A 24,574-nucleotide genomic window follows, 5' to 3' on the forward strand; every position below is an offset into this window, starting at 1 on the left:
TTTAGTTTTCATTTGCATTGGTCTCTGTGATCTCCCTAAGAGTCCTGGAAAGTGGACAAATATTTTGCATCTTCCTCTTTTACAGATAAAGAACTCAAGGCTCAGAAGTCAAGTCGAGTCATGTCTTGCCAAGGTAACAAGACAATTAAGGAACAAAATCAGAACTAGAAAGTGGATCTTTGCCAGGCATGGTGGTTCATGCCTGTAATCCCAGCACTTTGAGAGGCTGAGTCGGGTGGATCACCTGAGGTCAGGAATTCGAGACCAGCCTGGTCAACATGGTGAAACCCTATCCCTACTAAAAATACAAAATATTAGCCAGGCGTGGTGGCGCATGCCTGTAATACCAGTTACTCAGGAGGCCGAGGCAGGAGAATTGCTTGAACACGGGAGGCAGAGGCTGCAGTGAGTCAAGATCGCTACATCTCACTCCAGCCTGGGCAACAAGAGCAAAACTCTGTCTCAATAAAAAAAAAAAAGAAGAAGAAGAAGAAGAAGGTGTATCTTAAGGCTCTTGGTCCACAGCCCTTCCCCACAGGGTATACCATCTCAGGCACGGTTTCAGGAAGAACGGGCAAAATGAAAAACACAAGAACAAGAAGGAGTGGTGAGGATGCACTAAGCTTAGGAGCATTAAGACAGAGAGACATAGGATTATACATAGCCAAGAGGCTCAGTGAGCAAGGCAAGGCAGGAGGCAGCAGACACCTGCTGAGCACTGCAAAGAAAAATGCAGGAAAAGAAAAAGAAAAGGAGAAATAGTTAAAGAAGATACTAGCACCATCTTCTGTCTTACGACTGTTCTTCAAAATTATGTTTATCAGTACAGTCATGTACCATATAACAACATTTCCATCAATAATAGACTGCATGTATGACAGTGGCCCAATAAGATAACCCTGTATTTTTATTCTACCTTTTCTATGTTTAGATACAAATCCCTACCCTTGTGTTACAGCTGCCTACAGTATTCTACACAGTACAAATAGTAGAGTAGTACTCTACACAGTAACACACTGTACAGGTTTGTGGCCTGCACCACCTAGCCTACATGTGTGATGGGCTCTCCCATCTAGGCTTGCGTAAGTGCACTCTGTGAGGTCCACACAATGATGACATCACCTAACAACACATTCATCAGAACACATCCCTGTCAATTAAGGGATGCAACGCATGACCGTACTAAAATTTGTGAATTTTAGAAACAACAGACAAAAATAGTAAGTATATTCATATAACCCTCTAGACGAGAGAAAGACACATTTTCCCACATTACAGTTTAATAAAGCTATCATAGCTTTATTAAAAAGCTATGATAGAGTAAGATCATACTTGTTAGTGAACAGATGAGAACTTAAAGCTGTCTCTTGAGATCATTTAATTTCTTATTCTTAAGTCTTATTCCAAAGACCTCCCCTACAAGCAGGCCTTGGTCCTAGAGTGCACCTTGCCACCTTTTCACCATTCTACCTCCCCAGCAAAGGGCTGTCTACCCTGGTTTACCCACAGTAAGCTGGGACAGTGTACTTTTCAGGTTCCTGTCCCTCTACCTAGTGCTCAGAATCTGACTCTGTCTGGACCTCAAAGACACAGCTACTCCCACAGGTGGCCAGCCTGCTCCCAGAAAGGAAGGTCCTCATACAGGAGACAGGAAAGCAGAAAGGAGCTCGTCTGACGATTGCAGGTAGAGAGAGAAGGAAAGAAGCTTGTGGTTGGCTTCACGGGCACACTTTTTTCCCAATTACTTTCCCAATATATAAATATATAAAACCACCACTTTCAATTCGATGACACATAGGAGTCTATTGAAAGAATCATCAAAAATAAACAAGGGGAAAGACCTGAAGATGTCCACTGCAGTCTATCTTCTTAGGTGAGGAAACTGAAATCTAAGTAAATTTAAGGTATCTCCAAGGACACAGAACTAATAGAAATAAGCAGACCTCAAACACAAAACTTTTGGGTCCAATCCAAAGAATCAGGCATAAGACATGCCTACTTTAAAAGATGTTTCACTTTCTTCTATACTATACACACTAGAAGACCCCATTTTACATAGAGAGTGAAATGTCAAGACATTGTCATTCCATCTCCCCCAAGTAAGCCTCCTGTTTCTGGCCTCAGCACTGGCTCCTCAGCTCCCCCATTTCTGTTACGCTATTTAACACTCACTCAACATTCTCTCAAATCCTCCTTTTTCATGGTCTCCTTTAAAATTCCTCTGGATTTCTCAAAACTGTCCCACCTCTGATGCTTCTCCCCTACATCCTCACCCTCCTGCAGCCACTTCAAGTTCTCCCAAGGACTAGTGAGCTCGGCACGGCTCTCCTCATGCTCTGCACGCACTTGCCCCTCTACGTGACACCTCTGAGCTTCTTCAAGTTTTGGCCTTCCCACCCCTGCTCCCAGAACTGGCTCATCTTTACCACTGGGTACTCTTCTAGTTTCACATGTCAAGACCTTCCTTGAGAAAGGACAGCTTTCACATCAAACCCCTGCTCCAAGTCATATACACAACCCTTCTAGCCTAGACCCTTGTCTCTCCTCTAGCCACATTAAGCTACAACACTAGTGGTTTTAAAAAAAACTACTTCTAAAATCAAATGTCCTCAGCGACCCGTTAGTTTCATCCCTGGTACATGCCAACAAAAAGAGTAACCTGTGTACGTCCAAAAGCACGTATAAGAATGCTCACTGCAAGATCAGCAAGCACTGGAAGCAGCCAAATCAGCAGGGGAGTGGACTTGCAAACAATGACTTAACAACAGCACAATGAAAATCAACACACGACTGCCACACACAACGCAAGCGAAGCTCACAAACACGATGGCCAACAAAAACACAGATAAAACATACATTATGTGCTTTCATTCACAGAAGCTCCAAAACAGGCAAAATTAGTCTGTGGTATTAAGGTCAGGACTGGGGTTACTTCTGGGGAGAAAAGAGGGGAAGTGCTTGGAAAGGACATGAGGAGATTTCCTGGGTGCTGGCAACATTCTATTTCTTGACTTAGGTGATGGTTACATGCATATGTCGATTTGGGGAAAATTCATCTAATACACATAAGATTTATGCACTTTTCTGTATGTGTGTCATACTTTAATTTAAAAAGCTTATTTTAAAAACACATGGCTGGGCACAGTAGCTCATACCTATAATCCCGGCACTTTAGAAGGCCCAGACAGGAGGCTCACTTGAGGCCAGGTGTTCAAAATCAGCCTCGTCAATGTAACAAGACCCAGTCACTACCAAAAACTTTAAAAACTAAAATAAAAACACACACCAACAGGTACAGGGGTTAGGATGTGATAGAAATATCTAAAATTGTACTGTGGTGATGCCTGGACAGCTCTATGAATTCAATGAACATCACTGAATTATACAATTACAATGAGTGAATTTCATGGTATATACAATTATACCTCAATAAAGCCACATATATAATTTTATATGTTTGTGTGTGTGTGTGTGTGTGTGTATATACATACAAACACACATACTAGAATGAGTAGGGTCACTAGAATGTAAGTCAACTCAAAGCAGGCAAACACTTTGCTTGTGAAGGTTATATGTCTAGCTCCTAGAATACAATAGGAACTCAAAAAACATTTGTTGAGGGGGAGAAAAAATTGGACACTACCAAAACTTAACTCTCAAGAGCTTCACTATATATAATCTTCTTGAGGGAGGTTTCAATGACAGTTACAGAATAGAACTAAAGGCCCTAATTTCAGACTTTTCCTGTCTTTGGCTTTGCTCACATAATAGTGGTCAAGAGCCCTGACTCTGGGTTCAGATCCCAGCTCCACCACTTACTAACTGTATGACTCTAAGCAAAGTTACTCTTTGTGCCTCAGACTCTTTGCCTGCAAAATAGAGATGACAATGGTAATAGAACCTACTTCACAGGGATGTTAGGGAGATTAAACCTGTGACTCTTCACATAATAAGCATTATATTAATGTTTAGAAAATAAAGCTGAAAGAAAAAGTTTTTTCTTCTCAAAGTAACAAGGTAATAAACCTTTTCTCTGGAAGGGAAGGATGGCTTTGGTGCTTTACCTGATGAAATGTGTACTTGAACAAAAGTGTCAAAAACTCCACCACAGGGAACTGGGAGTAAGACTCGATTCTTCTTAGGTGAACACTCACAAAGAGCCGAAGAAAGTCGGTAAACTTCTCGATATAGCTAAACGAGACAAGACAAAAGGTGACAATAAGAAACCCAGCCACCTCCTTAGAACTTAAATTCAATCCAAAGTTCTTTCAGGACAGAACTATACAAATTTGTAATATATTTTCTTTTAAAAATATAAAGGCCTGCAACAATTACCTACAGGACAGGCAACCCTTCATTCCATTAACCACCTGAAACATAGCAGAAAAGCAACTTTAATTCTCAGACACTGTCTGCTAAAGCTTCTTATAATCTAGTGCGCTCATATTTACTAAGTCATTTGTGTTGTGACCCAATTAAAGTGAAGGGAAATCAAAAAGTTGATGGGCAGATCACTGTATTATTTCAATCTGGCAAGTCCAGAAGGCTGGTTTTCTTTCCAGGAGGCCAAAATACTAAAATGAATGGTGCTAAAGACACAAAAACAAAACCAGGCTACAAATGGCATGGCATCCAGGTAAGATGTACTCAGGCTTGCAACCTAATGGCCATTTTTTCCCCCTTTGGTTCCTGGTGCTAATTAAACACAGCATATCCCAATACTCTAAAAGTGATTTCAAACATAAGGGAGGAAGGCTATTAGAGCTGGGCAAGCCTCAGGGACTTTAGTCTGATGCTTCCATTTTGCAGATGAAGCCCAGAGAGGTAAAGTGACCAGCCCAAAGTCACTCAGCCAACTCATGGCAGAACGGGACTATCATCCACTCCCAATCCAGTGCTCTTTCTTTTCACTTCACAGTGAATCCCCAACTCATTTGTATTCACAAAATCATTTCACAGAGGAGTGTGGGTCACAGCTGCAAGGATAAGAGATCTCCGTTATTAAATACACAGCACATCATCACTCTCACATTTCAGAAACTGTCATTTTAAGCCCCTAAATACCAAAAGGTGATTAGAAAATGAGATGGCCATACTTTCATAAATCACATTTCAGAGACCAACACAAAAAGGTAAAGACATACTAGGCCTTAGCTGAAAATGAAATAACGGCTAAAAGCAATTCTGAAACTCATTACTGCGAAAGCTATTTTTCAAAACAAAGATATGTGAAATAATAAAAGGAGAGAAAACTACTACTCAGAAAAGCAAAACTGGCCCAGAAATAACATGTCCCATGTTGCTCCTGGGACCTATCTCCCTGAGGGTGGCCAGCCTGCCTGCCTGACCTCTATGTGGCCGAGCTTATTTGCAGCTTTTTTAAAAATACATATTAATTTGTTTTGATAAAGAGAACGGCTGTCTCTGTGGATCATGGGGCCAAGTACTCGAAAAACAGTAAGGCACTAAAATCAACTGTTTCTAGAGACAGGAACATACAAAGACACTTCTCTCTGGTGTCATCAATCACTAATACTCAAGAGTAGGAACTCCTTCCTCACTCGCTTATGACAGTTTTACATGGATATTCAAAGTCACCAGCCAGCTGACTGTTCTTTAGGAAGATGCACTCAATTCCCTACTACCCATTTAAAAAAAAAAAAAAAAAGCCATGGGCTAAATACAGAACAATCTCAATTTTACTTTAGTATCTAACCCAATTTTTTAAAAATACAAACAAGGCTGTTCAGTAGCTAAAACTACAGATTTTATTTCACCTCATTTTCTTTCCCTTGCCCACCTTCTGGTACAGGTGCTAATGAACAGTAGAAAGTTAGGGGGAAAGGAAAGGCAGTAGAGGGAAAGAGAAGCCAAGGATCTGGTTAGCAGCTCCTAAACAACTGAGAATAGACTGAGCTGTTTAGAATTAGTGGTAGGGGACCCAGAGCCAGGAAGCAAGCACACAGCATTACTTATGTCACCTTTCTGCTCCCAGGCACCTCTCAGCTTTCACAGGGCAATAGGAAGCACAGGATTAAAATGTAAAACCAAGAGCACAAAAGTTACACGTAACATCAGTACATAGACAATCCATAATGACATTTCTATACCATCCACAAATGGAAGCCACAACAAAGTTGTCTGTGACTACATTATGATTAAAGTCAAAACAACTGCTATTTGATAATTGATACAAGCAGCTAGATTTTTAAATTAACATATGAGATATTGACATGAGACACACAGATCATAAAAAAAAAAAATGAAGGTAATACAGGCTTTCTTAACAACAAACAGAAAGAATATGAAAGTGAATAATGATGCCTTTGAATTCATGTAGAAAGCTATCACCAAATAATTTTTAAGAACATATTACCATATCAGATTGTGTTCTTATAGAGAGCAAACATGACGGTTTTACAATAACCCAAACCAAAATAATCTTATATACCAACTTTTTAATTTTAGAAAAATGTTACAAAACTGTCCAATTTAAAAAGCACTAAAACTTTCAACTTTAGGTACTTGACTTTATATTCTGCTATTTACTCTAAGGGAAAGAAAATAGCTTAATAACAAAGGGCAATCTAAGGAAAACTGAGAATATTAGTAACTTTCGCTGCCATGTCATCTGTAAATATTTACTAATTCGATACAATTTATTGCTTGAAAGTCTCTAAACAGTCAATCTGATTGTTCATAATATAAGTTTCCAACTTCCCTCTTGTTTTCATACAGCAGTAGTATCATGTTAACCAAAGTTGTAAGATACATAAATGACCTCATCTGCAAGAGACATAAATCATGAAACCCTGCCTCAGAGTACCATGATAGAATCATCTTTTAGAGTGCTTTTTAAAAAAACAAAGGAGGTCATTGTAGGCGCCATCGAGAGGAAAATAACAAAGAAACACAGTTGTGTGCTACATTAACCTGTGCACACATTAACATCCCTCCTATAGTTTGATGAAAACTTGCCATTGATGTAAAACTCACAATAATAACAATTCCTGTATACTGCAGGATGTTCACTTGGGAAAAGTCAAATAGTAAAAACTGACACCAAGTGAGAAAGGGCGATTATAACTCCTGTACCTCCACGGACCTCTTCTCCTGTTCTTGGCTACGCAGGAGCAGCAGTTTCAGTCCCTGCACCACCTCAGACCTGCAAGCAAATAGTAAGGAAAAGGGGGCAAGAGGAGTAGAAGGGAGGACAGGAGATGGATGGGGAGAAAAGACAACAAACCTACACAAGGCACAAGCATTTTTCAAACTCAGTCACTTCCCTTAACCACCCAAGCCCTTCCAGCTAATCTCAGACTTACTGGCACACACCTACCTTTCTGTTCCTCACCAGGAGCCCCATATTCTGAAATCAAAGAGGATTACAGATGCCATGCAGCACAGCATGGTAAACAGTCAGGGCCCTTTCTTGGGGCACACCAGCTCCACGCCTGGTTTCATTACCTCTCATCGAGCTCTTCTAGCCTGCTCTTCACTGTGTGGGCATTGTTATCCTTGGTGATTTTCTGCAGGAGGTAGAAAGTCTGCTGGAACATACGCAGTAAATACTCCTCAAATTCCATAGGCACACAGTTCTTGGACATGAGTTCATTGATGCAGGACATGGCCAGGACCCCAAGCCGGCCGCGCTCCTGACCCGAGACACAGTTCTGGCTGCTGCCGTTAACTGACGCCATCTTTCTGGCACGGATGTCACAGCCAAATCGCGCAAAGTGGAAGATGGTGGTAAGGAGGGATGGGGTGATGCTGGCAGATAGAGGAATCCAACTGAAGAGATGGGCCAGGCACTCCAAGGCCAGGGAACAGATATACTCACTCTCCACATCAAGGATGGGAATTGGCTGATTCAACAGTTTGGCTGAACTGGGACTCTGCAACAGGTTACTCAGTAAGTCACCTGAAAAATAGGAAAGGCTTTTAAGCTATCCAGCATCAAATCTCTTACAAATAACTTTAAGTAATTCTCCTTCAAAAATATATATATATTTTTTTTTTCACAGCTAATTAAATATATCAGTTTAATTAGCTGTGAAATAAAAAAATAAAATCTATATGCTCAAAGTTAAACACTAATTAGGAAATTTTAACAGTACAGTACAAATAAGATAACTGATTATGATTCTTAGCGAGGGGGATCTGGATATAATCTTTAGTGTTTTGACTTAAATTTAGTTTTAGTGAGATTTGTACAATAGCGGTTTCCCAGGAGACATAAGTGAAGAGAAGATGGGATTATTCTCTGGCTGCAAAACCCCAAATCCACTCAAGTTTTTCTTTTCTTGCTAGTCTTCCCCCAAATCATGACCTTGCTGTTGAAAAGCATGACACATGACCATTAAATAAATAAACAAATAAAAACCCCTAACACCACATACAAAGTTGGGCACCAAATGAATTAAAGACTTAAACCAAAGATAAAACTTTAAAGTTAACAGAAGAAAATATAAGAGTATTTGAAATATAAGAAAAGAGAGAAACAGACTCCTTAAAACCACCAAAATGAAAACCTTAACAAAAAATACTGATGAATATCATATCAAAATTAAGAGTTTCTAATCAAGGCTGGGTGCAGTGGTTCATGCCTGTAATCCCAGCACTTTGAGAGGCCGAGGCGGGCGGATTACCTGAGGTCAGTAGTTCAAGACCAGCCTAACCAACATAGTGAAATGCTGTCTCTAGTAAAATACAAAGTAAGCCAGGCGTGGTGGTGCATGCCTGTAATTCCAGCTACTTGGGAGGCTGAGGCAGAAGAATTGCTTGAACCCAGAAGGTGGAGGTTGCAGTGAGCTAAGATCACACCATTGCACTCCAGCCTGGGCAACAAGAGCGAAACTCCATCTCAAAAAATAAAAAATAAAAACAAAAACAGAATTCCTAATCAACGAAAAACATTAAGGGAAAGTTACTAGGCGGACAACAGACTGTGAGAAGATATTCACAATTTCTAACATCGAAAAGGACTGAAAGCTAAAATCTATTTTTAAAATGCTACACATCAGTAAACACAACAACCCCAGTACAAAAACAGACAGGTGATATGGAGAGACAATTTTCAGAGAAGAAATTCTAAAGCATATGAAGAGATTTCAAATTCCATTAGTAATCAGAAAAAGCAAATTAAAAGGAGTCGGAAAAAATGTTGGCAAATGCCAGACGTCAAGTACAAGGAATGGACGTAGGAACCTTCACAAGGCGGTGCAGGAGGAAGGGCCATTCTGAGGAGGACCTGGCACTCTGGAATCCTACTAAACATTCACATATCCTCTCGCCTGACCATTCTCCTGGTATGCTCCCAACACAACCCTCACACGGGTCCATGAGGGGACAGGCAGAGGTGCATGAAGGGGAGAGCTAGAGGCAGTCTGACCTCCTCCTTGGTGGGAGAAGATAGGGAATGCAGAGGCAGATATCATATCACACAGTGAGCAGATAGAGGACTAAGGCATAGACGGGCAACAGTTTGGAGAGACCTTAAAAAGATACAGTTGAATTAAAAGAAAGAAACAGAATGATAGTTTCACTATATCACTTACATATTAAAATATATGGACACAAAACAGTAAGTTCTTACAAGAGCATGTTACCAAACAAAAGATAGAGGTTATCTACATTAAAATGGCTGTTGATTACGGGGAAGGGGGTCCACAAATTCAAAACTATTTTTAAAGGAATACTAAGATGCTCTTTTCCTTTTCCACTTTCATTATCTCCAAGTGTACAATGGAGCTTTCCAGAGGCTACATCACACAGGATATTGCAACAGATGAAATGCAGAAGCTGCCCTTCGCTAAGCCACATGTTAGAGATTTGCAAAACTGCAAACCACCACCACTCTTCTCAGTGAATTTTTCTGTTTGCTTTGAAAAATGTAGGTTTTTTAATTAAAGTATATTATCTGTTAATATGTAATGGGTTCATCAGTTATTTTTAAATGAATTAATGACTATTTCTATATTTTTCTCAGTTTTTCTATCAACAGATATAACTTACAAAGTGTTTTGAGGACCTCAGTAATTTTTTAAGAGTCAAGGGACCCCAAGACCCAAAACTGGAGAAACATGGGGCTACTCTGTGAACCTGGACCAGTAGTGTAATCAGAGAACTTGTCAGAAATACAAATCATCAGGCCCCAACCCACGCCTACTGGAGTAGAGCCTGAAGGGGTTGGGGCCCAGGAATCTGTGTTCTTATAAGCACTCCAAGCGATTCTTATGCTTGCTTGATTTTTGAAAGCACTAAACTAAAGGAAATCAAACAAAATGAAACAGGGAAAAAAGCTGTAAAATTATTTTAGAGAAGACAAAAGAAGAAAAATATTTAAAACTATAACAACAGGCCAGGAGTGGTGGCTCACATCTGCATTCCCAGCATTTTGGGAGGCTGAGGCAGGCAGATCACTTGAGCCCAGGAGTTCAAAACCAGCTTGGACAACATAGCGAGACCCCATCTCTACAAAAAATACAAACATTAGCCGGGCATGGTGGCGCATGCCTATAGGCGCAGCTATTCAGGAGGCTGAAGTGGAAGGATCGCTTGAGCCCAGGGAGGTCAAGGCTGCAGTGAGCTATGATTGTACCACTCCACTCCAGCCTGGGTGACAGAGCAAGACTCCGTCTTTAAAAAAAAAAAGAAGAAAAAAAGAAAAAAAAAAACTATAATAAGAAGAAAAATTTCCTGAAATATGATGTGACTCTACAACATGAAAAGGTTTATCCTGTTCCAAGAAAAAAATGATGAAGAGTGATCAATATTAAGAATGTTTAAAATGAGGAAGCAGTGTAGGCAGAAAAGTACAGATACAAAGGAGAAAACACCTCAGTCAGACTTCTCCACAGTAACATTCACAGCCTGGGGACATTCTCTCAAACATGCAAAAACTCAGGTAACTCCACAAATTCTTCTCAAGGAGGATACCAAACAAAGAAACCACAGGGATAAAGAGACAAATCAAAATAAAGAATTAAGGAATGGAGAAGCTGTAGCAAAAGGACACACCAGCATCAAATTACATAGAGACTCAAGACTAAACAGACGTAGGAATTACAGAGGGTAATTCCTTTTTAGCTAGCTAAAAAGTTAGCTAGCTAACTTTCCCATTTTTCACAAGGAAGAAGTCCCAAAATACATGGTCTAAAATTAAACATGGTGAGGGGGAGGTGATACACAAAATTCGAACACGTAGTACAAAATTGATTTTTATCATTTTTTCTTAACCATACAGGTATCTTTTAGAAATTAATATTTCTTATAGAATTGTAGAAAAAGCACCTCAAGGTCAGCAATTCCTTAAATTTAATACGTTGTTACATTTAAGTAAAACCTGGCCAGGCACAGTGGCTCATTCCTGTAATCCCAGCACTTTGGGAGGCCAAGGCAGGCAGATCAATTGAGGTCAGGAATTCGAGACAAGCCTGGCCAACATGGTGAAACCCTGTCTCCACTAAAATACAAAAGTTAGCTGGGCATGGTGGTGCATGCCTGTAATCCCAGCTACTCAGGAGGCTGGGGCAGGAGAATTGCTTGAATCCAGGAGGCAGAGGTTGCAGTAAGCAGAGATCGCACTACTGCACTCCAGCCTGGGCAACAGAGTGAGCCTCTATCTTTAAAAAAAAAATCAAGAAAATGCTGGGTACGGTGGCTCACACCTGTAATCCCAGCACTTTGGGAGGCTGAAGCAGATAGATCACTTGAAGTCAGAAGTTCCAGACCTGCCTGGCCAACATGGTGAAACCCCATCTCTACTACAAATACAAAAATCAGCCGGGCGTAGTAGAGGCCACCTGTAATCTCAACTACTCGGGAGGCTGAGGCAGGAGAATCGCTTGCTCCCGGGAGGCGGAGGCTGCAGTGAGCCAAGATCATGCCCACTGCACTCTAGCCTGGATAACAGAGTGAGACTCCATCTCAAAAAAAAAAAAAAAAATCAAGTAAAACTAAAATTTAATTGTTATTAAAACAAAAAATATATAATCTGATACTATGTTTGTCTTTGTATCTGTCTTATCCCTGTGTAGAGACGTCTGGGGTGATCAAATATTATTTGATGTTCTTTCTATATGAGATACTGGGTAAATGTTTACATTTTATTTTGTACTTTATAGCACTAGGTCTCAAATGTTTGGGTTTCAGAAGTCCTCACTCTTAAAAATTACTAAGCATCCCAAAGAGAAAGCTCTTAGGAGGGTTACTTCTATTGATATTTGCCATATTAGAAATTAAAGCTGAGAAGTGTTTAAATATTTAATTCATTTAATTACAAAGCCATCATGTTAGCATTACATTTTTAAATGAAAAAAACTGTATTTCACCCAAAACTAGTGAGAAGGGTAATACAGTTTTTATATTTTTGAAATCTCTTTAGTGGCTGGTTTAAAAGATAACTAGACTCTCCCAACTGCTTCTGCCTCCACTGTTTTGCAACAGATTGTTTTCACTGAAGTACGTGAAGAAAATGCAGCTCCACACAGATACACAACTACAAATGAACAAAGGGCTTTAGTGGCCTTTTCAAGTGACTGTGTCTATTCTATCATATTAAAGTCTGATGAACAGTCATTTCTGAGGGTTAACTGCAATATGAAATCTGGAATTAACTTTTTTATTCATATACTCATGAGAGAATGGGAATAAAAATGACAAACAATGTCTTAGTATTTTTATGAACAAATACCTGGCCTTTGGGACTTCCCAAAAGGGTTTAGGGGACTTCCAGGGGTCCCCAAACTTATTGAGAGCTGAGGCCTTACATTAATGCTGGATGAACATGAAGAAGTTGGTTAGCTTTTCTTGGCCTCAACCTCCTCCGCCATTATAATGAGGATTCTGTGAATTTATTAATGAAGGGTTTACGTTCTATTCTTAAAAGTGGACTTATCAAGTTGATTTATGAGAAGCCAAAAAAAAGAGCTGTCCCTAGTATGTGGCTCAGAAGACTTTTTCCAGAATGGATGCTAAAAGGAAAAAAAAACAAAACATCTATAATAATACTTATAGTAAAAGCAGTAACAGCCACCGTCGCTCTGTGATTATTTGCTTGGCCCTATATTGAAAACTACATAAGCATATTCTAATTTAATATTCACAACTCTAAGGTAGGTATTATTACCCATATGTACAGATCATTAAAATAACTAAGGCACAGACAAACCAAGTGTTTCCCCAAGTCCCTCTGTTAGCATGAGGTAGAAATGAAATCAAACCAGGATCTGGCCTCAAAACCAATGTTCCCTTCCAAAAAGCAAGTTAACTGGGAAGATAATGCAACCAGGAAAAATGAGCAGTAAGAAAGCTAATATTTAAATACAGAAAAATATTCTTAATTGTTCTCTGTATTAAAAAAAGAGAAAAAATATGGAAAAACATGTATGGCCTAAAATCATATGTAAAATAATAGCATGTGTATACCATGACTACAAGCATAGGAAGACAAATATGTGAAGACAAAGACTGAACAAGATTATGCAAAGGCAAAAACTGTTTAGGTGGATATGAATGATCTGCGATTGCTTTTGTTCTCAAAAGAAAGAAAGTAGCAGGACCATGGTCATGGAAGTCAGCATTTGCTAAGGAGTGTACCACGACTCATTTGCCTAAAAAGGTTGGGGCCGGGGAAAGAACCTGTTAAGGCTATTTCTCCATGAAAATTATTTTACTCAAATTTAAAAGTTTCAAGGTATTTTAGTGGATGACGGAAGTGTTTTTCAAAACTTTCAAAACTTACACTGTAATCAAAGTGGAAGGAATCACCACAAAACAGATTCTGCTTCATGCAGCAGCACTTTCAATACAAACCTAAGAGAACTTTATCAAGTTCTCTTATTTTTTTGTTTTTTTTGTTTTGTTTTTGGAGACAGGGTCTTGCTCTGTCGCCCAGGCTGGAGTACAGTGGTGCAATCATGGTTCACTGCAGCCTCAACCTCCTGGACTCAAGTGATTCTCCCACCTCAATCCTCCCAAGTAGCTGGGACTACAGGCATGAGCCACCATGCCCGTGTGTGTGTGTGTGTGTGTGTGTGTGTGTGTGTGTGTCCGTGTGTGTGTATAAGATGGGGTCTCACTATGTTGCCAACACAGGTCTCAAATACCTAAGCTCAAGTGATCCTGTCATCTCGGCCCCCCCAAAGTGCTGGGATTTACAGGCCTGAGCCACCATGCCCAGCCCTGTAATAAACTTTCATGCAAAGCTTTTTAATTACTGAAACTTCATGTGTTTTCTATCAGTTGTATATTTACTAACTTAGGGTTTCTCAACCTCAGCACTCCTGGCACCCGGGGCTAGATCATTCTTTGGTCCCCTGTATACTGTGGGGTGTTTAGCGGCATCCCTGGCCTCCACTCACTAGATGCCAATAGCACTTCTCCAGTCATGGAGACATTAACAAATATTCCCTGCAGGACAAATCACAGATCTAACTGCAGCCTTGGTCCAGTAAAAGAGGGGGGAAACTCTATTCAAGGAGCCCCTGGAGGAAAAAATAAGATCACAGGAGTTGTAAGTGACCCTCCCAAGTCCCACCTTTCTATAGGTAGTATATAAGGAATACATGAAAAGATGTACATGAAGATATGCAATCTGTTAAGAATTGGCCTCAATTCATGCTCTCTGATACATCCTCACCCTGAAGAACTTTTCATCATCACCTATGTACAGCTCTATATTTGAAACTATATATCATGTGCATGAGAAAGATATGGTCCCTTAATTTTACTGCAGAACAATCAAAGCTAACTCAGAATTGCTGTAGTCACATAATCTCATTCTGTGCACTTTTTTCCCCATTGGTCCAGGCAGAGAGAAGTGAAGATGAGAGGAGATGAAGGAAGATGAAGCTGCTCAAGTGAAGCAGGAAGGAACAGCCTCAGCAGGCAGGGGGCAATGTCCACATCTTCCCTCATTTATCCACAGAGAAAGCTATTCCCTTTTTATAGTCAAGGACATCAGCGGTCAGAGAAGGTAAAGGATCCACTCCAGGTCACAGAGTAAGTGGCAGGGCCAAGACTCAAAACCAGGGGAAGAAGGAAGTAGACGAAAGTGGTGAGAACGACCAAGAAAGCAAAGCTAGGACGATGACCGTGCACTTAGATTCGGAATTCTAGGGTTCTGGTAGGGGTTCATGTCCCCACTCTGCTCACTGGCGATGCAACCCCTGGCAAGCTTCCTTGTTTGTAGGCAAGAAACAGACTATCATCTGTCCCACAGCAGTCCGATCTTGTGAGGTGAGTGATCACTACTGCAGCCAGTTTAGGAGTCAGGGTAACAATTTGGGGGAACTACGCTGAGAAATAAACCACACACATTCCTTCAAACCTTTTTCTACATCCAGACTATTAAAGGAGTTGTTGCAGGAACTAGTCCCTGGGCTTGGTTCTTTAAAAGTGATGAGACAGAAAACTATATTAAAAGAAAGTATATGGGGAAAAAACCTCACAAGCCTCAGGGGGCTACTAAACCTAACACACAGGGCAGGAGAGTTCCGCAGGGGCTGAGCTGGGGTGTGCTAAGGTATTTGGTTGGTTGCTTCACTGGGCCTAAAGTTTCTCAGAATAAATTTTCTCCAGAAAACTGATATGGTCAAGAAAGCAAAACAATTTTCTGGAAATTTTACTGCTTAACTTGGCGTCTTAAGTGCACAAAGACAGTTGAGCAAAAGCATCAAAATGAATGGTGGTTGCATCATCAGCACTGTCCAAATAGTGGGACAAGATCTAATGACCTCACTTACATTACCATAAAAAGAAATAAAAACATTGTAACAAATAAACATGCAATTTTTTTTAAAAGGGAAGTATACCAGCTTAAAAGCTTATGTCACTCCCTAGGTGCCCCTATAGTCTCAATTTATTTTGTTATTTCTCAAATACTAAAATCCAACATCTCAAAAAATTTTAAGAGGCAATTCTCAAGAAGTAGGCACCACATTTTAGGTTTTGTTACATGCAAATGGCAAGTTCATATTTTATTCCGCCTAGCCTCATAAAACCTGGGCAACACATGGAAGAGGTAAGCACACATTTCTGGTTTGTATTATTTGACATTCCCTAACATGGCCGTGAGGAAAATAGAGCCTATCAAAGTATAAACTGAGTTAGCTCAGAACCTCTCTGGATGAAGCCAACTGAAACACAAACAAGTGTTTCTTCTACAGTAAACTGCTGCTGCTAGTAAACCATGCTAGCGAGTAGTCAACTGTCTAAAACAAATCTAATTCAAAAGAACTAATCTTGACTGGGTATGGTGGCTCACACCTGTAATCCTAGCAATTTGAAAGGCTGAGGCGGGTGGATAGCTTAAGCTCAGGAGTTCAAGATCAGCCTGGACAATATGGCGAACCCTGTCTCTACAAAAAATACAAAAATTAGCCAGGCATGTTAGTGCACGTCTATGGTCCCAGCTACTTGGGAGGTTGAGTTGGGAGGACTGCTAGAGCCCAGGAAGTCGAGGCTGCAGTGAGTTGTGATCACACCACTGCACTCTAGTCTGGGTGACAGAAAGAGACCTTGTCTCAAAAAAAAGAATTAGTATTTGCAAACAGAATTTAAATGAAACGACAAACTTAACCGTGGATACTCCAAGGTGTTCGTTCACTCATAAAATCAAATCTCTGAATCATTTCTAAATGTTTCTTTAATCATCCAGATACTGCAACATATAAATCTGCTGAGCCACCTCAAATATCTACCTAAAGAACAAAGGTTTGCCACCAAATACAAAGTTCCATTTCCTATGAGCTTATAATGCACTCTAGAACTCTATAATTATTTGTAATCTAAGCAGTATGACAAATGGCTCTCTAATAATTTTTTTTTTTTTTTTTTTTTTTTTTTTTTTTTTTTGAGACGGAGTCTCGCTCTGTAGCCCAGGCTGGAGTGCAGTGACCGGATCTCAGCTCACTGCAAGCTCTGCCTTCCGGGTTCACGCCATTCTCCGGCCTCAGCCTCCCGAGTAGCTGGGACTACAGGCGCCCGCCACCTCGCCCGGCTAGTTTTTTATATTTCTTAGTAGAGACGGGGTTTCACCGTGTTAGCCAGGATGGTCTCGATCGCCTGACCTCGTGATCCACCCGTCTCGGCCTCCCAAAGTGCTGGGATTACAGGCTTGAGCCACCGTGCCCGGCCTCTAATAATTTTTAATCCAAGTAAGATAATGAGAATTTGTAATAACTAGTGCACTATGAGTACTCCTCAAAACTTTCAGATAGATTTTCAATTCTAGAGTAACTCTACAAGAATTTCAACTTCCACATACTAACAACAGGCTACATAAAACAGTTTGGGCTTAGAGATGTCTGACTTCCACAGCCTATCTCCTTGAAGTAAAGGAGAAGATGTGGAAATATTTCTCATTAGCCACATCAACCTTTACAGTAGAGGAAGAAATATGTGCCAATTCACAGGATGTACTCTGCTGGAAAAGCATCTGTGATCATTTAGTGTAAACAGCAGCATTTAGAAACTAAAAGTTCCTGTTCAGATGCAATTTCCTCTTTCCATCCATCCTTGAAAGCAGTCATCTTTAGATGAACTGCACTCTGAATTTTGAAGCAGATATTAATACACTGTGGACAATAACTAGCAACCAGTAAACTATTTAATAGCCTCTGCAAATATGCCCCACTTTACCAAATGACTCTTAACCAATGTTGACTCAATGCTAACTACTGCATAGTTGCCACTATGCAGGCAGAGAGGTCCCCACTCTGCCTTGGGCAACATGAGTCCAGTGAGGAAGAAAGCACTCAATATTCCTGTTCCTATGTCCTCTCCTGTGGGCTGCTGCCCACCTCCTGCCACCCCTGTAGAAGAAGGACAAGCAGAAGTGTCAAGCCCAAAGGCTCCTACCAATCTCAGCACAAGCACATAGCCATGACATTTGGGAAAAAGAAAAAAATGAGGACAACGACCTAGGACTATTTTTTTTTATGTAATTTTTAAAAATAGAGATAGAGTCTCACTATGTTGCCCAGGCTGGTCTCAAACTCTTGGCCTCTAGTGATCCTCCCACCTCAGCCTCCTCAGTACTGAAGACTACAGGTGCAAATCACCACACCTGGCCCCCAATACATTTAAAAAGAAGAATGCCTTGGCTGGCAGGCAGACCATACCACTTTCTCCTGAGGTCGGGGATGGTGGTGGAGTGGCAGCAGTAACACTGTGTTTGTCCCAGACAGTCTCCAAGATACCTACCAAGAAAGGAGAAACAGAGTTATAAGAGAAATAATGTCCAGCATATAAAGATTTCGAGAAAGTTTCTTGATACCTTTGATCAAACATCAGCACCTGAACATCCCTCTCTTGACCATGTCCTCCTCCAGCAAGCAGCTGTGCCTCTCGACTTCACAGCTGCCTTCTGGCTCTCCACTGCTTCACTGAGGTCTTGCGGTGTGGCCTCTCCCCACTGATGCCTCCAGCACTGCTCTTTGCCAGAGTCACCTGGTTGCTGCGTGCACTCACCGGTCACTTAATCCCCATCCTCCTTGACCACGCTGTGGCATGACAGGCCACTGCCTATACCCTTATCTGAGCCAGTAGCACCACTCTTTCCTGGTTTTTCTCTGGTTTCTTTGAACTCGATTCCATCCCTTTCACTATTACTTCCATCCTCTGCCCATGAGTCACTTAAACACACATGTTTCCCCAGGTTCCCTTACTGCTCTGCTTCTCCTCTCATTTCACTCTCACTGCTAGAGTGACTCATCCACTGCCACGGCTTCACGAAAACATATTCTGAAGCCTCTCAAGTCTCCTGTTCTTGGCCCAAACTCACCTTGACTACATACACCAAGCACTGCATCACATGATGGGGGCTTCAGAAACAAGGCAAGGCAATTACAGACCTGCATGTCCACCTGCTTCCTGGACTACACTACATGCATATCCCAAACTCAACTTTTCGTTCCCCACAAACCTGCCACTAATTCTCTTTCGTTCCTCATGCAGGAAACAGGCCGGAAATCCTGGCCTCTGCTAGCCTCATCTAGCCTCACCTGACCCACGCTTCAGCCCACCCAACAGATGAGGTCTGCTGTTCCTTCTATATGTGTCCCTCTCAACCTCTGACCTGCTCTCCTCCTCCCAATTTCAACTTGACCTTTCTACCAGACTAAATGCCACCTGCCTGTCCCTCAAAATTCCATTCAGCTGTCACCTCCTTCAGGAATTGCTACACATAAAACATAACTCTGTTATAGCTCTTAAAACATCTTTAACTGCTTACTTGTCTCTCCCCACTGAAGTGTAAATTACCTGAGGGTGGGAACTGTGTTTTCTTCCTCTTTGTACCCATATGGAACCCGGAACATAAGGTGATCATAAAGGCTTTTGAAAATATCTTATTCTCAAATTTTTCATACTAAAACCTGAATAAATCTTGAAAGCATTATGCTAAGTGAAAAAGCCAGACACAAAAGATCACATATTGTATGCTTCCATTTTTATGAGAAGTCCAAAAAAGGCAAATCCATAGAGACAGACTAAGTAGATTAGTGAACGCCAGGGATTGGGGGAGAGGAGAATGGGGTTGGGGGGGCGGGTACGGCTAATGGGTATGAGGCTTCTTTTTAGAGTGATGACAATGTTCTGGAATTAAATAGCGCTGAAGGTTGCACAACCTCAAGAATATACTAAAAGCCAGTCAATACTGCAATTTAAAATGGTGAGTTTTATCTCAATTTTTTAAATATTTAATACACTGCTAGGCACAGTAGGACACAGAGGTATAAAACATGGTCCCTAACATTAGAAATTTGACATTTAGTTGGGGTGTCAAAAAATGTGCTTTGAGACCAGGCACAGTAGCTCACGCCTGTAATTTCAGCACTTTCGGAGGCTAAGGCAGAAGGATCACTTGAGCCTAAGAGTGAGAGACTAGCCTGGGCAATACAGGGGAGGTTGAGGTAGAAGGATCACTTAGGTCCCAAAATTTGAGGCTGCAGTAAGCTGTGTTCACATCACCACACTCCAGCCTGGGCAACAAGAGAGATCCTGTCTCAAAAAAGGAAAAAGAAAAAAAAAGTGCTTTGAATGAACAAATACTCTAAAGGTTTAGGTTTACCCCTGGGGCTTTAGGGAAGGATGCGGGGGCAAATGCCAAGCTCGTTTTTTTTTTTTAAAGAGACAGGGTCTCACTCTGTCACCCAGGCTGGAGTGCAATGGTACGATCATAGCTCACTGCAGCCTCAAAATCCTGAGCTCAAGCAATTCTCCTTCTTTAGCCTCCTGAGTAGCTGGGAATACAGGCATGCATCATCACACCCAGCTAACTTTTTTGTTTTGTTCTGTTTTGTGTTTTCCAGAAATGGGGGTCTCAATATGCTGCCCAGTCTGGTCTCAAACTCCTGGGCTCAAGTGATCCTCCCACCTCAGCCTCCCAAAGCGCTAGGATTACAGGCCTGAGCCATTGCACTAACCCAAGTTTATTTTTTAAATCAATGGTTCTTTCAGCCAATTTTAAGTGCCCACCACATGCCAAGCACTAAACTGGAGATACAAAGAAAGTTCTTAGACATCCAAGAAGAAGCCTGGATAAAGGAGTTAGAGATAAAAACACTTCTTTTCACTACAAGATTCCCTCAAGTAGCAAGCCCAGGCTGCCGGCACTCCCAGGGCCTCATGGCCAGGCATTGCATACGTGCCTCCCTAGCAAACAGGTCTCACAGCAGCACAGAGAAGCCACCCCGGGCACCCAGGGTACTCCCCTCTCCTCCTACCTTCCTGTCTCATGTTGTGGTTTGCTTTCTGTTTCTTCTTACCCTTTACACCTTGTCACGAGGCACTCATCAAACAGAAGAGACAAAATGCTACATACAACTACAACCTAGTGCACAAGGAGATGGCTCCACACCACGTCTCACTTCCTTACCCAGAACGGGAATTTTCATATCCTCCTACTCCAACTTCTCCTGATCTTCAATTCAAATTATTTTAAATAGAGTGCTTGCCACTCACCTAACTTACCATGCAGTGATTGGCACTGTAGGCATACTCCTATGACCTGGACTCTCCCTCACTGATCACAGTTACAGTGAGGACCAATTAGTGAAAGACTACGAGGAAAATAAGGCTCAAATCTATTTTGCAGTCCTACTGTGTGCTAGACACTGGGCTATAGGTGTTGGGAATGCAGCTTCCCATTTTCACGCTATCTCAGAAACAGTGCAAACAACTGCTCAAAGCTGCTGAGCGCCAAGGCCTGAACTCTGGACGCCTGCGGGCAGGCCTCTATCTCTGTGTACTACCATACTGCTCACCTGTCAGTAGCCCAAGCACTGTCTGCACCTGGTCCAGTAGCAGCTTCCGCAACTCCTCCTTCCGAGCCACACTGAGGTCCTCACGGGGACAAGCCAGCTCTTCTGAAGTTGTCTTCAACATGATCAGCCCAAGAGGGGTTGTCACAGGGGACTGGATCAACTGCCAGGAAAAAGCATGTTCTGAGCAGAGTGTTGAACTGATAAAGCACAAAGAGGACTCAGCAGTATTAAAGCTGTGAAGCATCTGTGTGTGTTTAATCTTATATGAACATAAAACAACACTTCAGAAACATCACTTAGAGGCCGGGTGCAGTGGCTCACACCTGTAATCCCAGCACTTTGGGAGGCCGAGACGGGCGGATCACCTGATGTAGGGAGTTCGAGACCAGCCTGACCAACATGGAGAAACCCCGTCTCTCCTAAAAATACAAAATTAGCCGGATGTCGTGGCGCATGCCTATAATCCCAGCTACTCGGGAAGCTGAGGCAGGAGAAGCACTTGAACCCAGGAGGCAGAGGTTGCAGTGAGCCGAGATTGCATCATTGCACTCTAGCCTGGGCAAAAAGAGTGAAACTCCGTCTCAAATAAAAAAAAGAAACATCACTTAGAGGATATTTAGGGAGCTCTTTTTAATCATTCAAAATACATTCTCATCATATCTTACAGACAAAATTCTAATACCATGAACTTAAAAACAGCTAGAAAACAATCGTCTTTTATACCTAACATGACCATTTTTATACATGTCCAGATTCCTACCACAGCCTTTGTTACTTTTTCTAGTAACCAAGTTTTGTGTGTGCATGTATATAAATTACATCTATATTAGTGATTAAGATGTGTAAATCAGGAGGCTGAGGCAGGAGAATGGCGTGAACCCGGGAGGCGGAGCTTGCAGTGAGCTGAGATCCGGCCACAGCACTCCAGCCTGGGTGACAGAGCCAGACTCCGTCTCAAAAAAAAAAAAAAAAAAATGTGTAAATCAATTTGTGATGTCTTTTCAATATGCATGCTATTAAATCAACTTTATACTTCTAAACTCTGCATGTTTCAGAAAAGGTAATGATTAAATATGGCAGAGCAACACCACACATACATGTCATTAAACTATGACTAGTTAGGATTTTGCAAATACCTATGTAGCAAACTAAGTTACTTTTTCTATCACCTGTAATAGTCTCTCTACCATAAGAAAGTTTAATTAAACGAGACCAAAAAAAGTACACCTTCAACAGCATAGCACTACCTACATCTTCCTAATCATTTTTACAAAATTCAAAGCATTACTATTATATTTGTTTTGTAATTTCCAGAAATGATAAAAGTAAACAAGTTGCCACTAAAATTATCTGTTGAGTTAATTGCTACAATCTATAAAAAAGCAGACAATTTGAAAAGCACTTCAAGTTTTTCTTTAATCTTCATTAAGTTTAAATGTAGTTAATTCTCTGACACACTTTTTTTTTTTTTTTAACTTAAGCTAAAAATACATATAAACTTTAGGGAAGAGGAGAACACTCAGGAACTGTACCCATAGATTTTATATTCTTCGCTTCAAGAAATACAGGGTACAGGCTGGGCGTGGTGGCTCATGCCTGTAATCCCACCACTTTGGGAGGCCAAGGGGGGCAGAGCACTTGAGGTCAGCAGTTCGAGACCAGGCTGGCCAACATGGTGAAACTCCGTCTCTACTAAAAATACAAAACTTAGCCGGGTGTGGCGGCAGGCACCTGTAGTCCCAGCTACTCAGGAGGCTAAGGCAGGAGGATCACTTGAACCCAGGAGGCAAAGGTTGCAGTGAGCCGAGATCACCCCACTGAACTCCAGCCTGGGCAAGAGAACAAGACTCCATCTCAAAAAAAAAAAGAAAACAAAAAAGAAAAGAAAAGAAATACAGGGTACATTCCTTTCCCTTACAAATAACTCCCCTTTCACAAAGCAAGGAAAAGCTCATCCCTAAAGAACAGGACAAGTACTCAAAAATGGGAACTTAAGGTAAATTCAAGTGTCTTCAGAAGCAGCACTAGGTAACCAGCAGCAATGAATGATGTGTTTAAAATGCTCTCTATAAATTCAGGTCTCTTGAACACTAAAACTCTGTATATTCTCCACAATTTTTATCTTCGTTTTCTACAAATTCGGCCTATTTCTAACACTGACTTAAATTCAGATCATGCAGCATAGGGAGGACAGGAAATTTCTCTTCACACAATGAAGTAGAACTGATCCTTGGTAAGCATCTCTTTCCATTTGGAGACCTTTGGCTTATTGGCCTATATTCTAAAAGATTCCCATTACTTCCTCCTTTTCCTTTCTTTCTCCTCTACCTCTTGTCTCTGTTTTCCCCTCCAGGCTGCATCCTTACTCTCTCAGCTGGAAATGACTCGCAATGCCAAATATCCCATTTGGCAATATACACCCTCCTATAAATATGAAATGCTGTACTTCCCAGAAATAAAACTCCCCCACGATATGGAAAATCTATCTGCAAGTTCTCCTTCCAGGCAAGAAGCCAGATGAAAAGAGAAAACTATTCTTTACTTGAAAAAGAGCTTGATAAAATGTGTAATTTTTCTTCTCATTAGCTTTGTACCCAGAAAGCTTTTTATTAAAACAGTGTTTCCCTTTACCATCTTCACATCTTTAATTTAAGCTTGTAACACAGTTAATCTCTGCAGTTTAACAGACAATGAGCTCCTGCAGGTTGAAGAACAAGTTCAGGTTTCTAGCGTGAACTTCTGAAAAGGTTCCATCGTTTTTATTCCACAACCCAACAGAAGAAACAGCAATTCTCTTCCTGTGCTGCTTGCCCCTTAAGTATCTGGTCCCAGGCACAATGTGACCACAGGTTCTGCTCAACAGACTTTAGGAATTTGAAGAACAGGTTCTAGAACCGTTGGTGTCATGTGTGTGCTAGAGTATATGTGGGCAGGTGGGAAGGAAAGGGGTCGGTTTCAATTTCGATTACTTCTCCAGCAGCCTAGAAAGGGTATAACCAACCCACAGCACGTAAGGCTGGGTTACCAAATCAACCCCTCTCTATCTGCTTATGGTGGTCACCACAATTATAACAAAAACTGCATAGATACCACCCAACAAACTGTCAGAGTTCAAAAAAAACAAAACCATGCACCCCAGACTGCAAACACCATATGAGCCCAAAAAAACGCTTTAGATGATTTACTCAAAGGATCATGTGATGGTGAAATTGATTCCAGAACCAGTTTGGCATTATTTACCAATATCTGAAGAAAACACTAACAGTTAGCCCTCCATACCCATGAGTTCTGTATTCAAGGGTTCA

At 41.2% G+C, this 24,574-nt stretch overlaps 1 protein-coding gene across 3 annotated transcripts in view; it reads right to left on the minus strand.

Moving 5' to 3' along the window:
* The window catches only part of LOC105482856 (exportin 6), a 117,798-nt gene that overhangs the window by 51,834 nt on the left and 41,390 nt on the right, over positions 1 to 24,574 (minus strand). For all 3 annotated transcript variants that reach the window (XM_011743226.3, XM_011743227.3, XM_024793136.2), the window contains 4 exons: positions 21,270 to 21,429; positions 18,126 to 18,203; positions 7,468 to 7,921; positions 4,065 to 4,191 (listed from right to left, as the gene is read on the minus strand). In XM_011743226.3, coding sequence (XP_011741528.1) covers positions 4,065 to 4,191; positions 7,468 to 7,921; positions 18,126 to 18,203; positions 21,270 to 21,429 — 819 coding nt within the window. The remainder of the gene's footprint in view (positions 1 to 4,064; positions 4,192 to 7,467; positions 7,922 to 18,125; positions 18,204 to 21,269; positions 21,430 to 24,574) is intronic.

This window comes from Macaca nemestrina, chromosome 18 (genome assembly GCF_043159975.1).
Source record: "Macaca nemestrina isolate mMacNem1 chromosome 18, mMacNem.hap1, whole genome shotgun sequence".
NCBI lineage: Eukaryota > Metazoa > Chordata > Mammalia > Primates > Cercopithecidae > Macaca > Macaca nemestrina.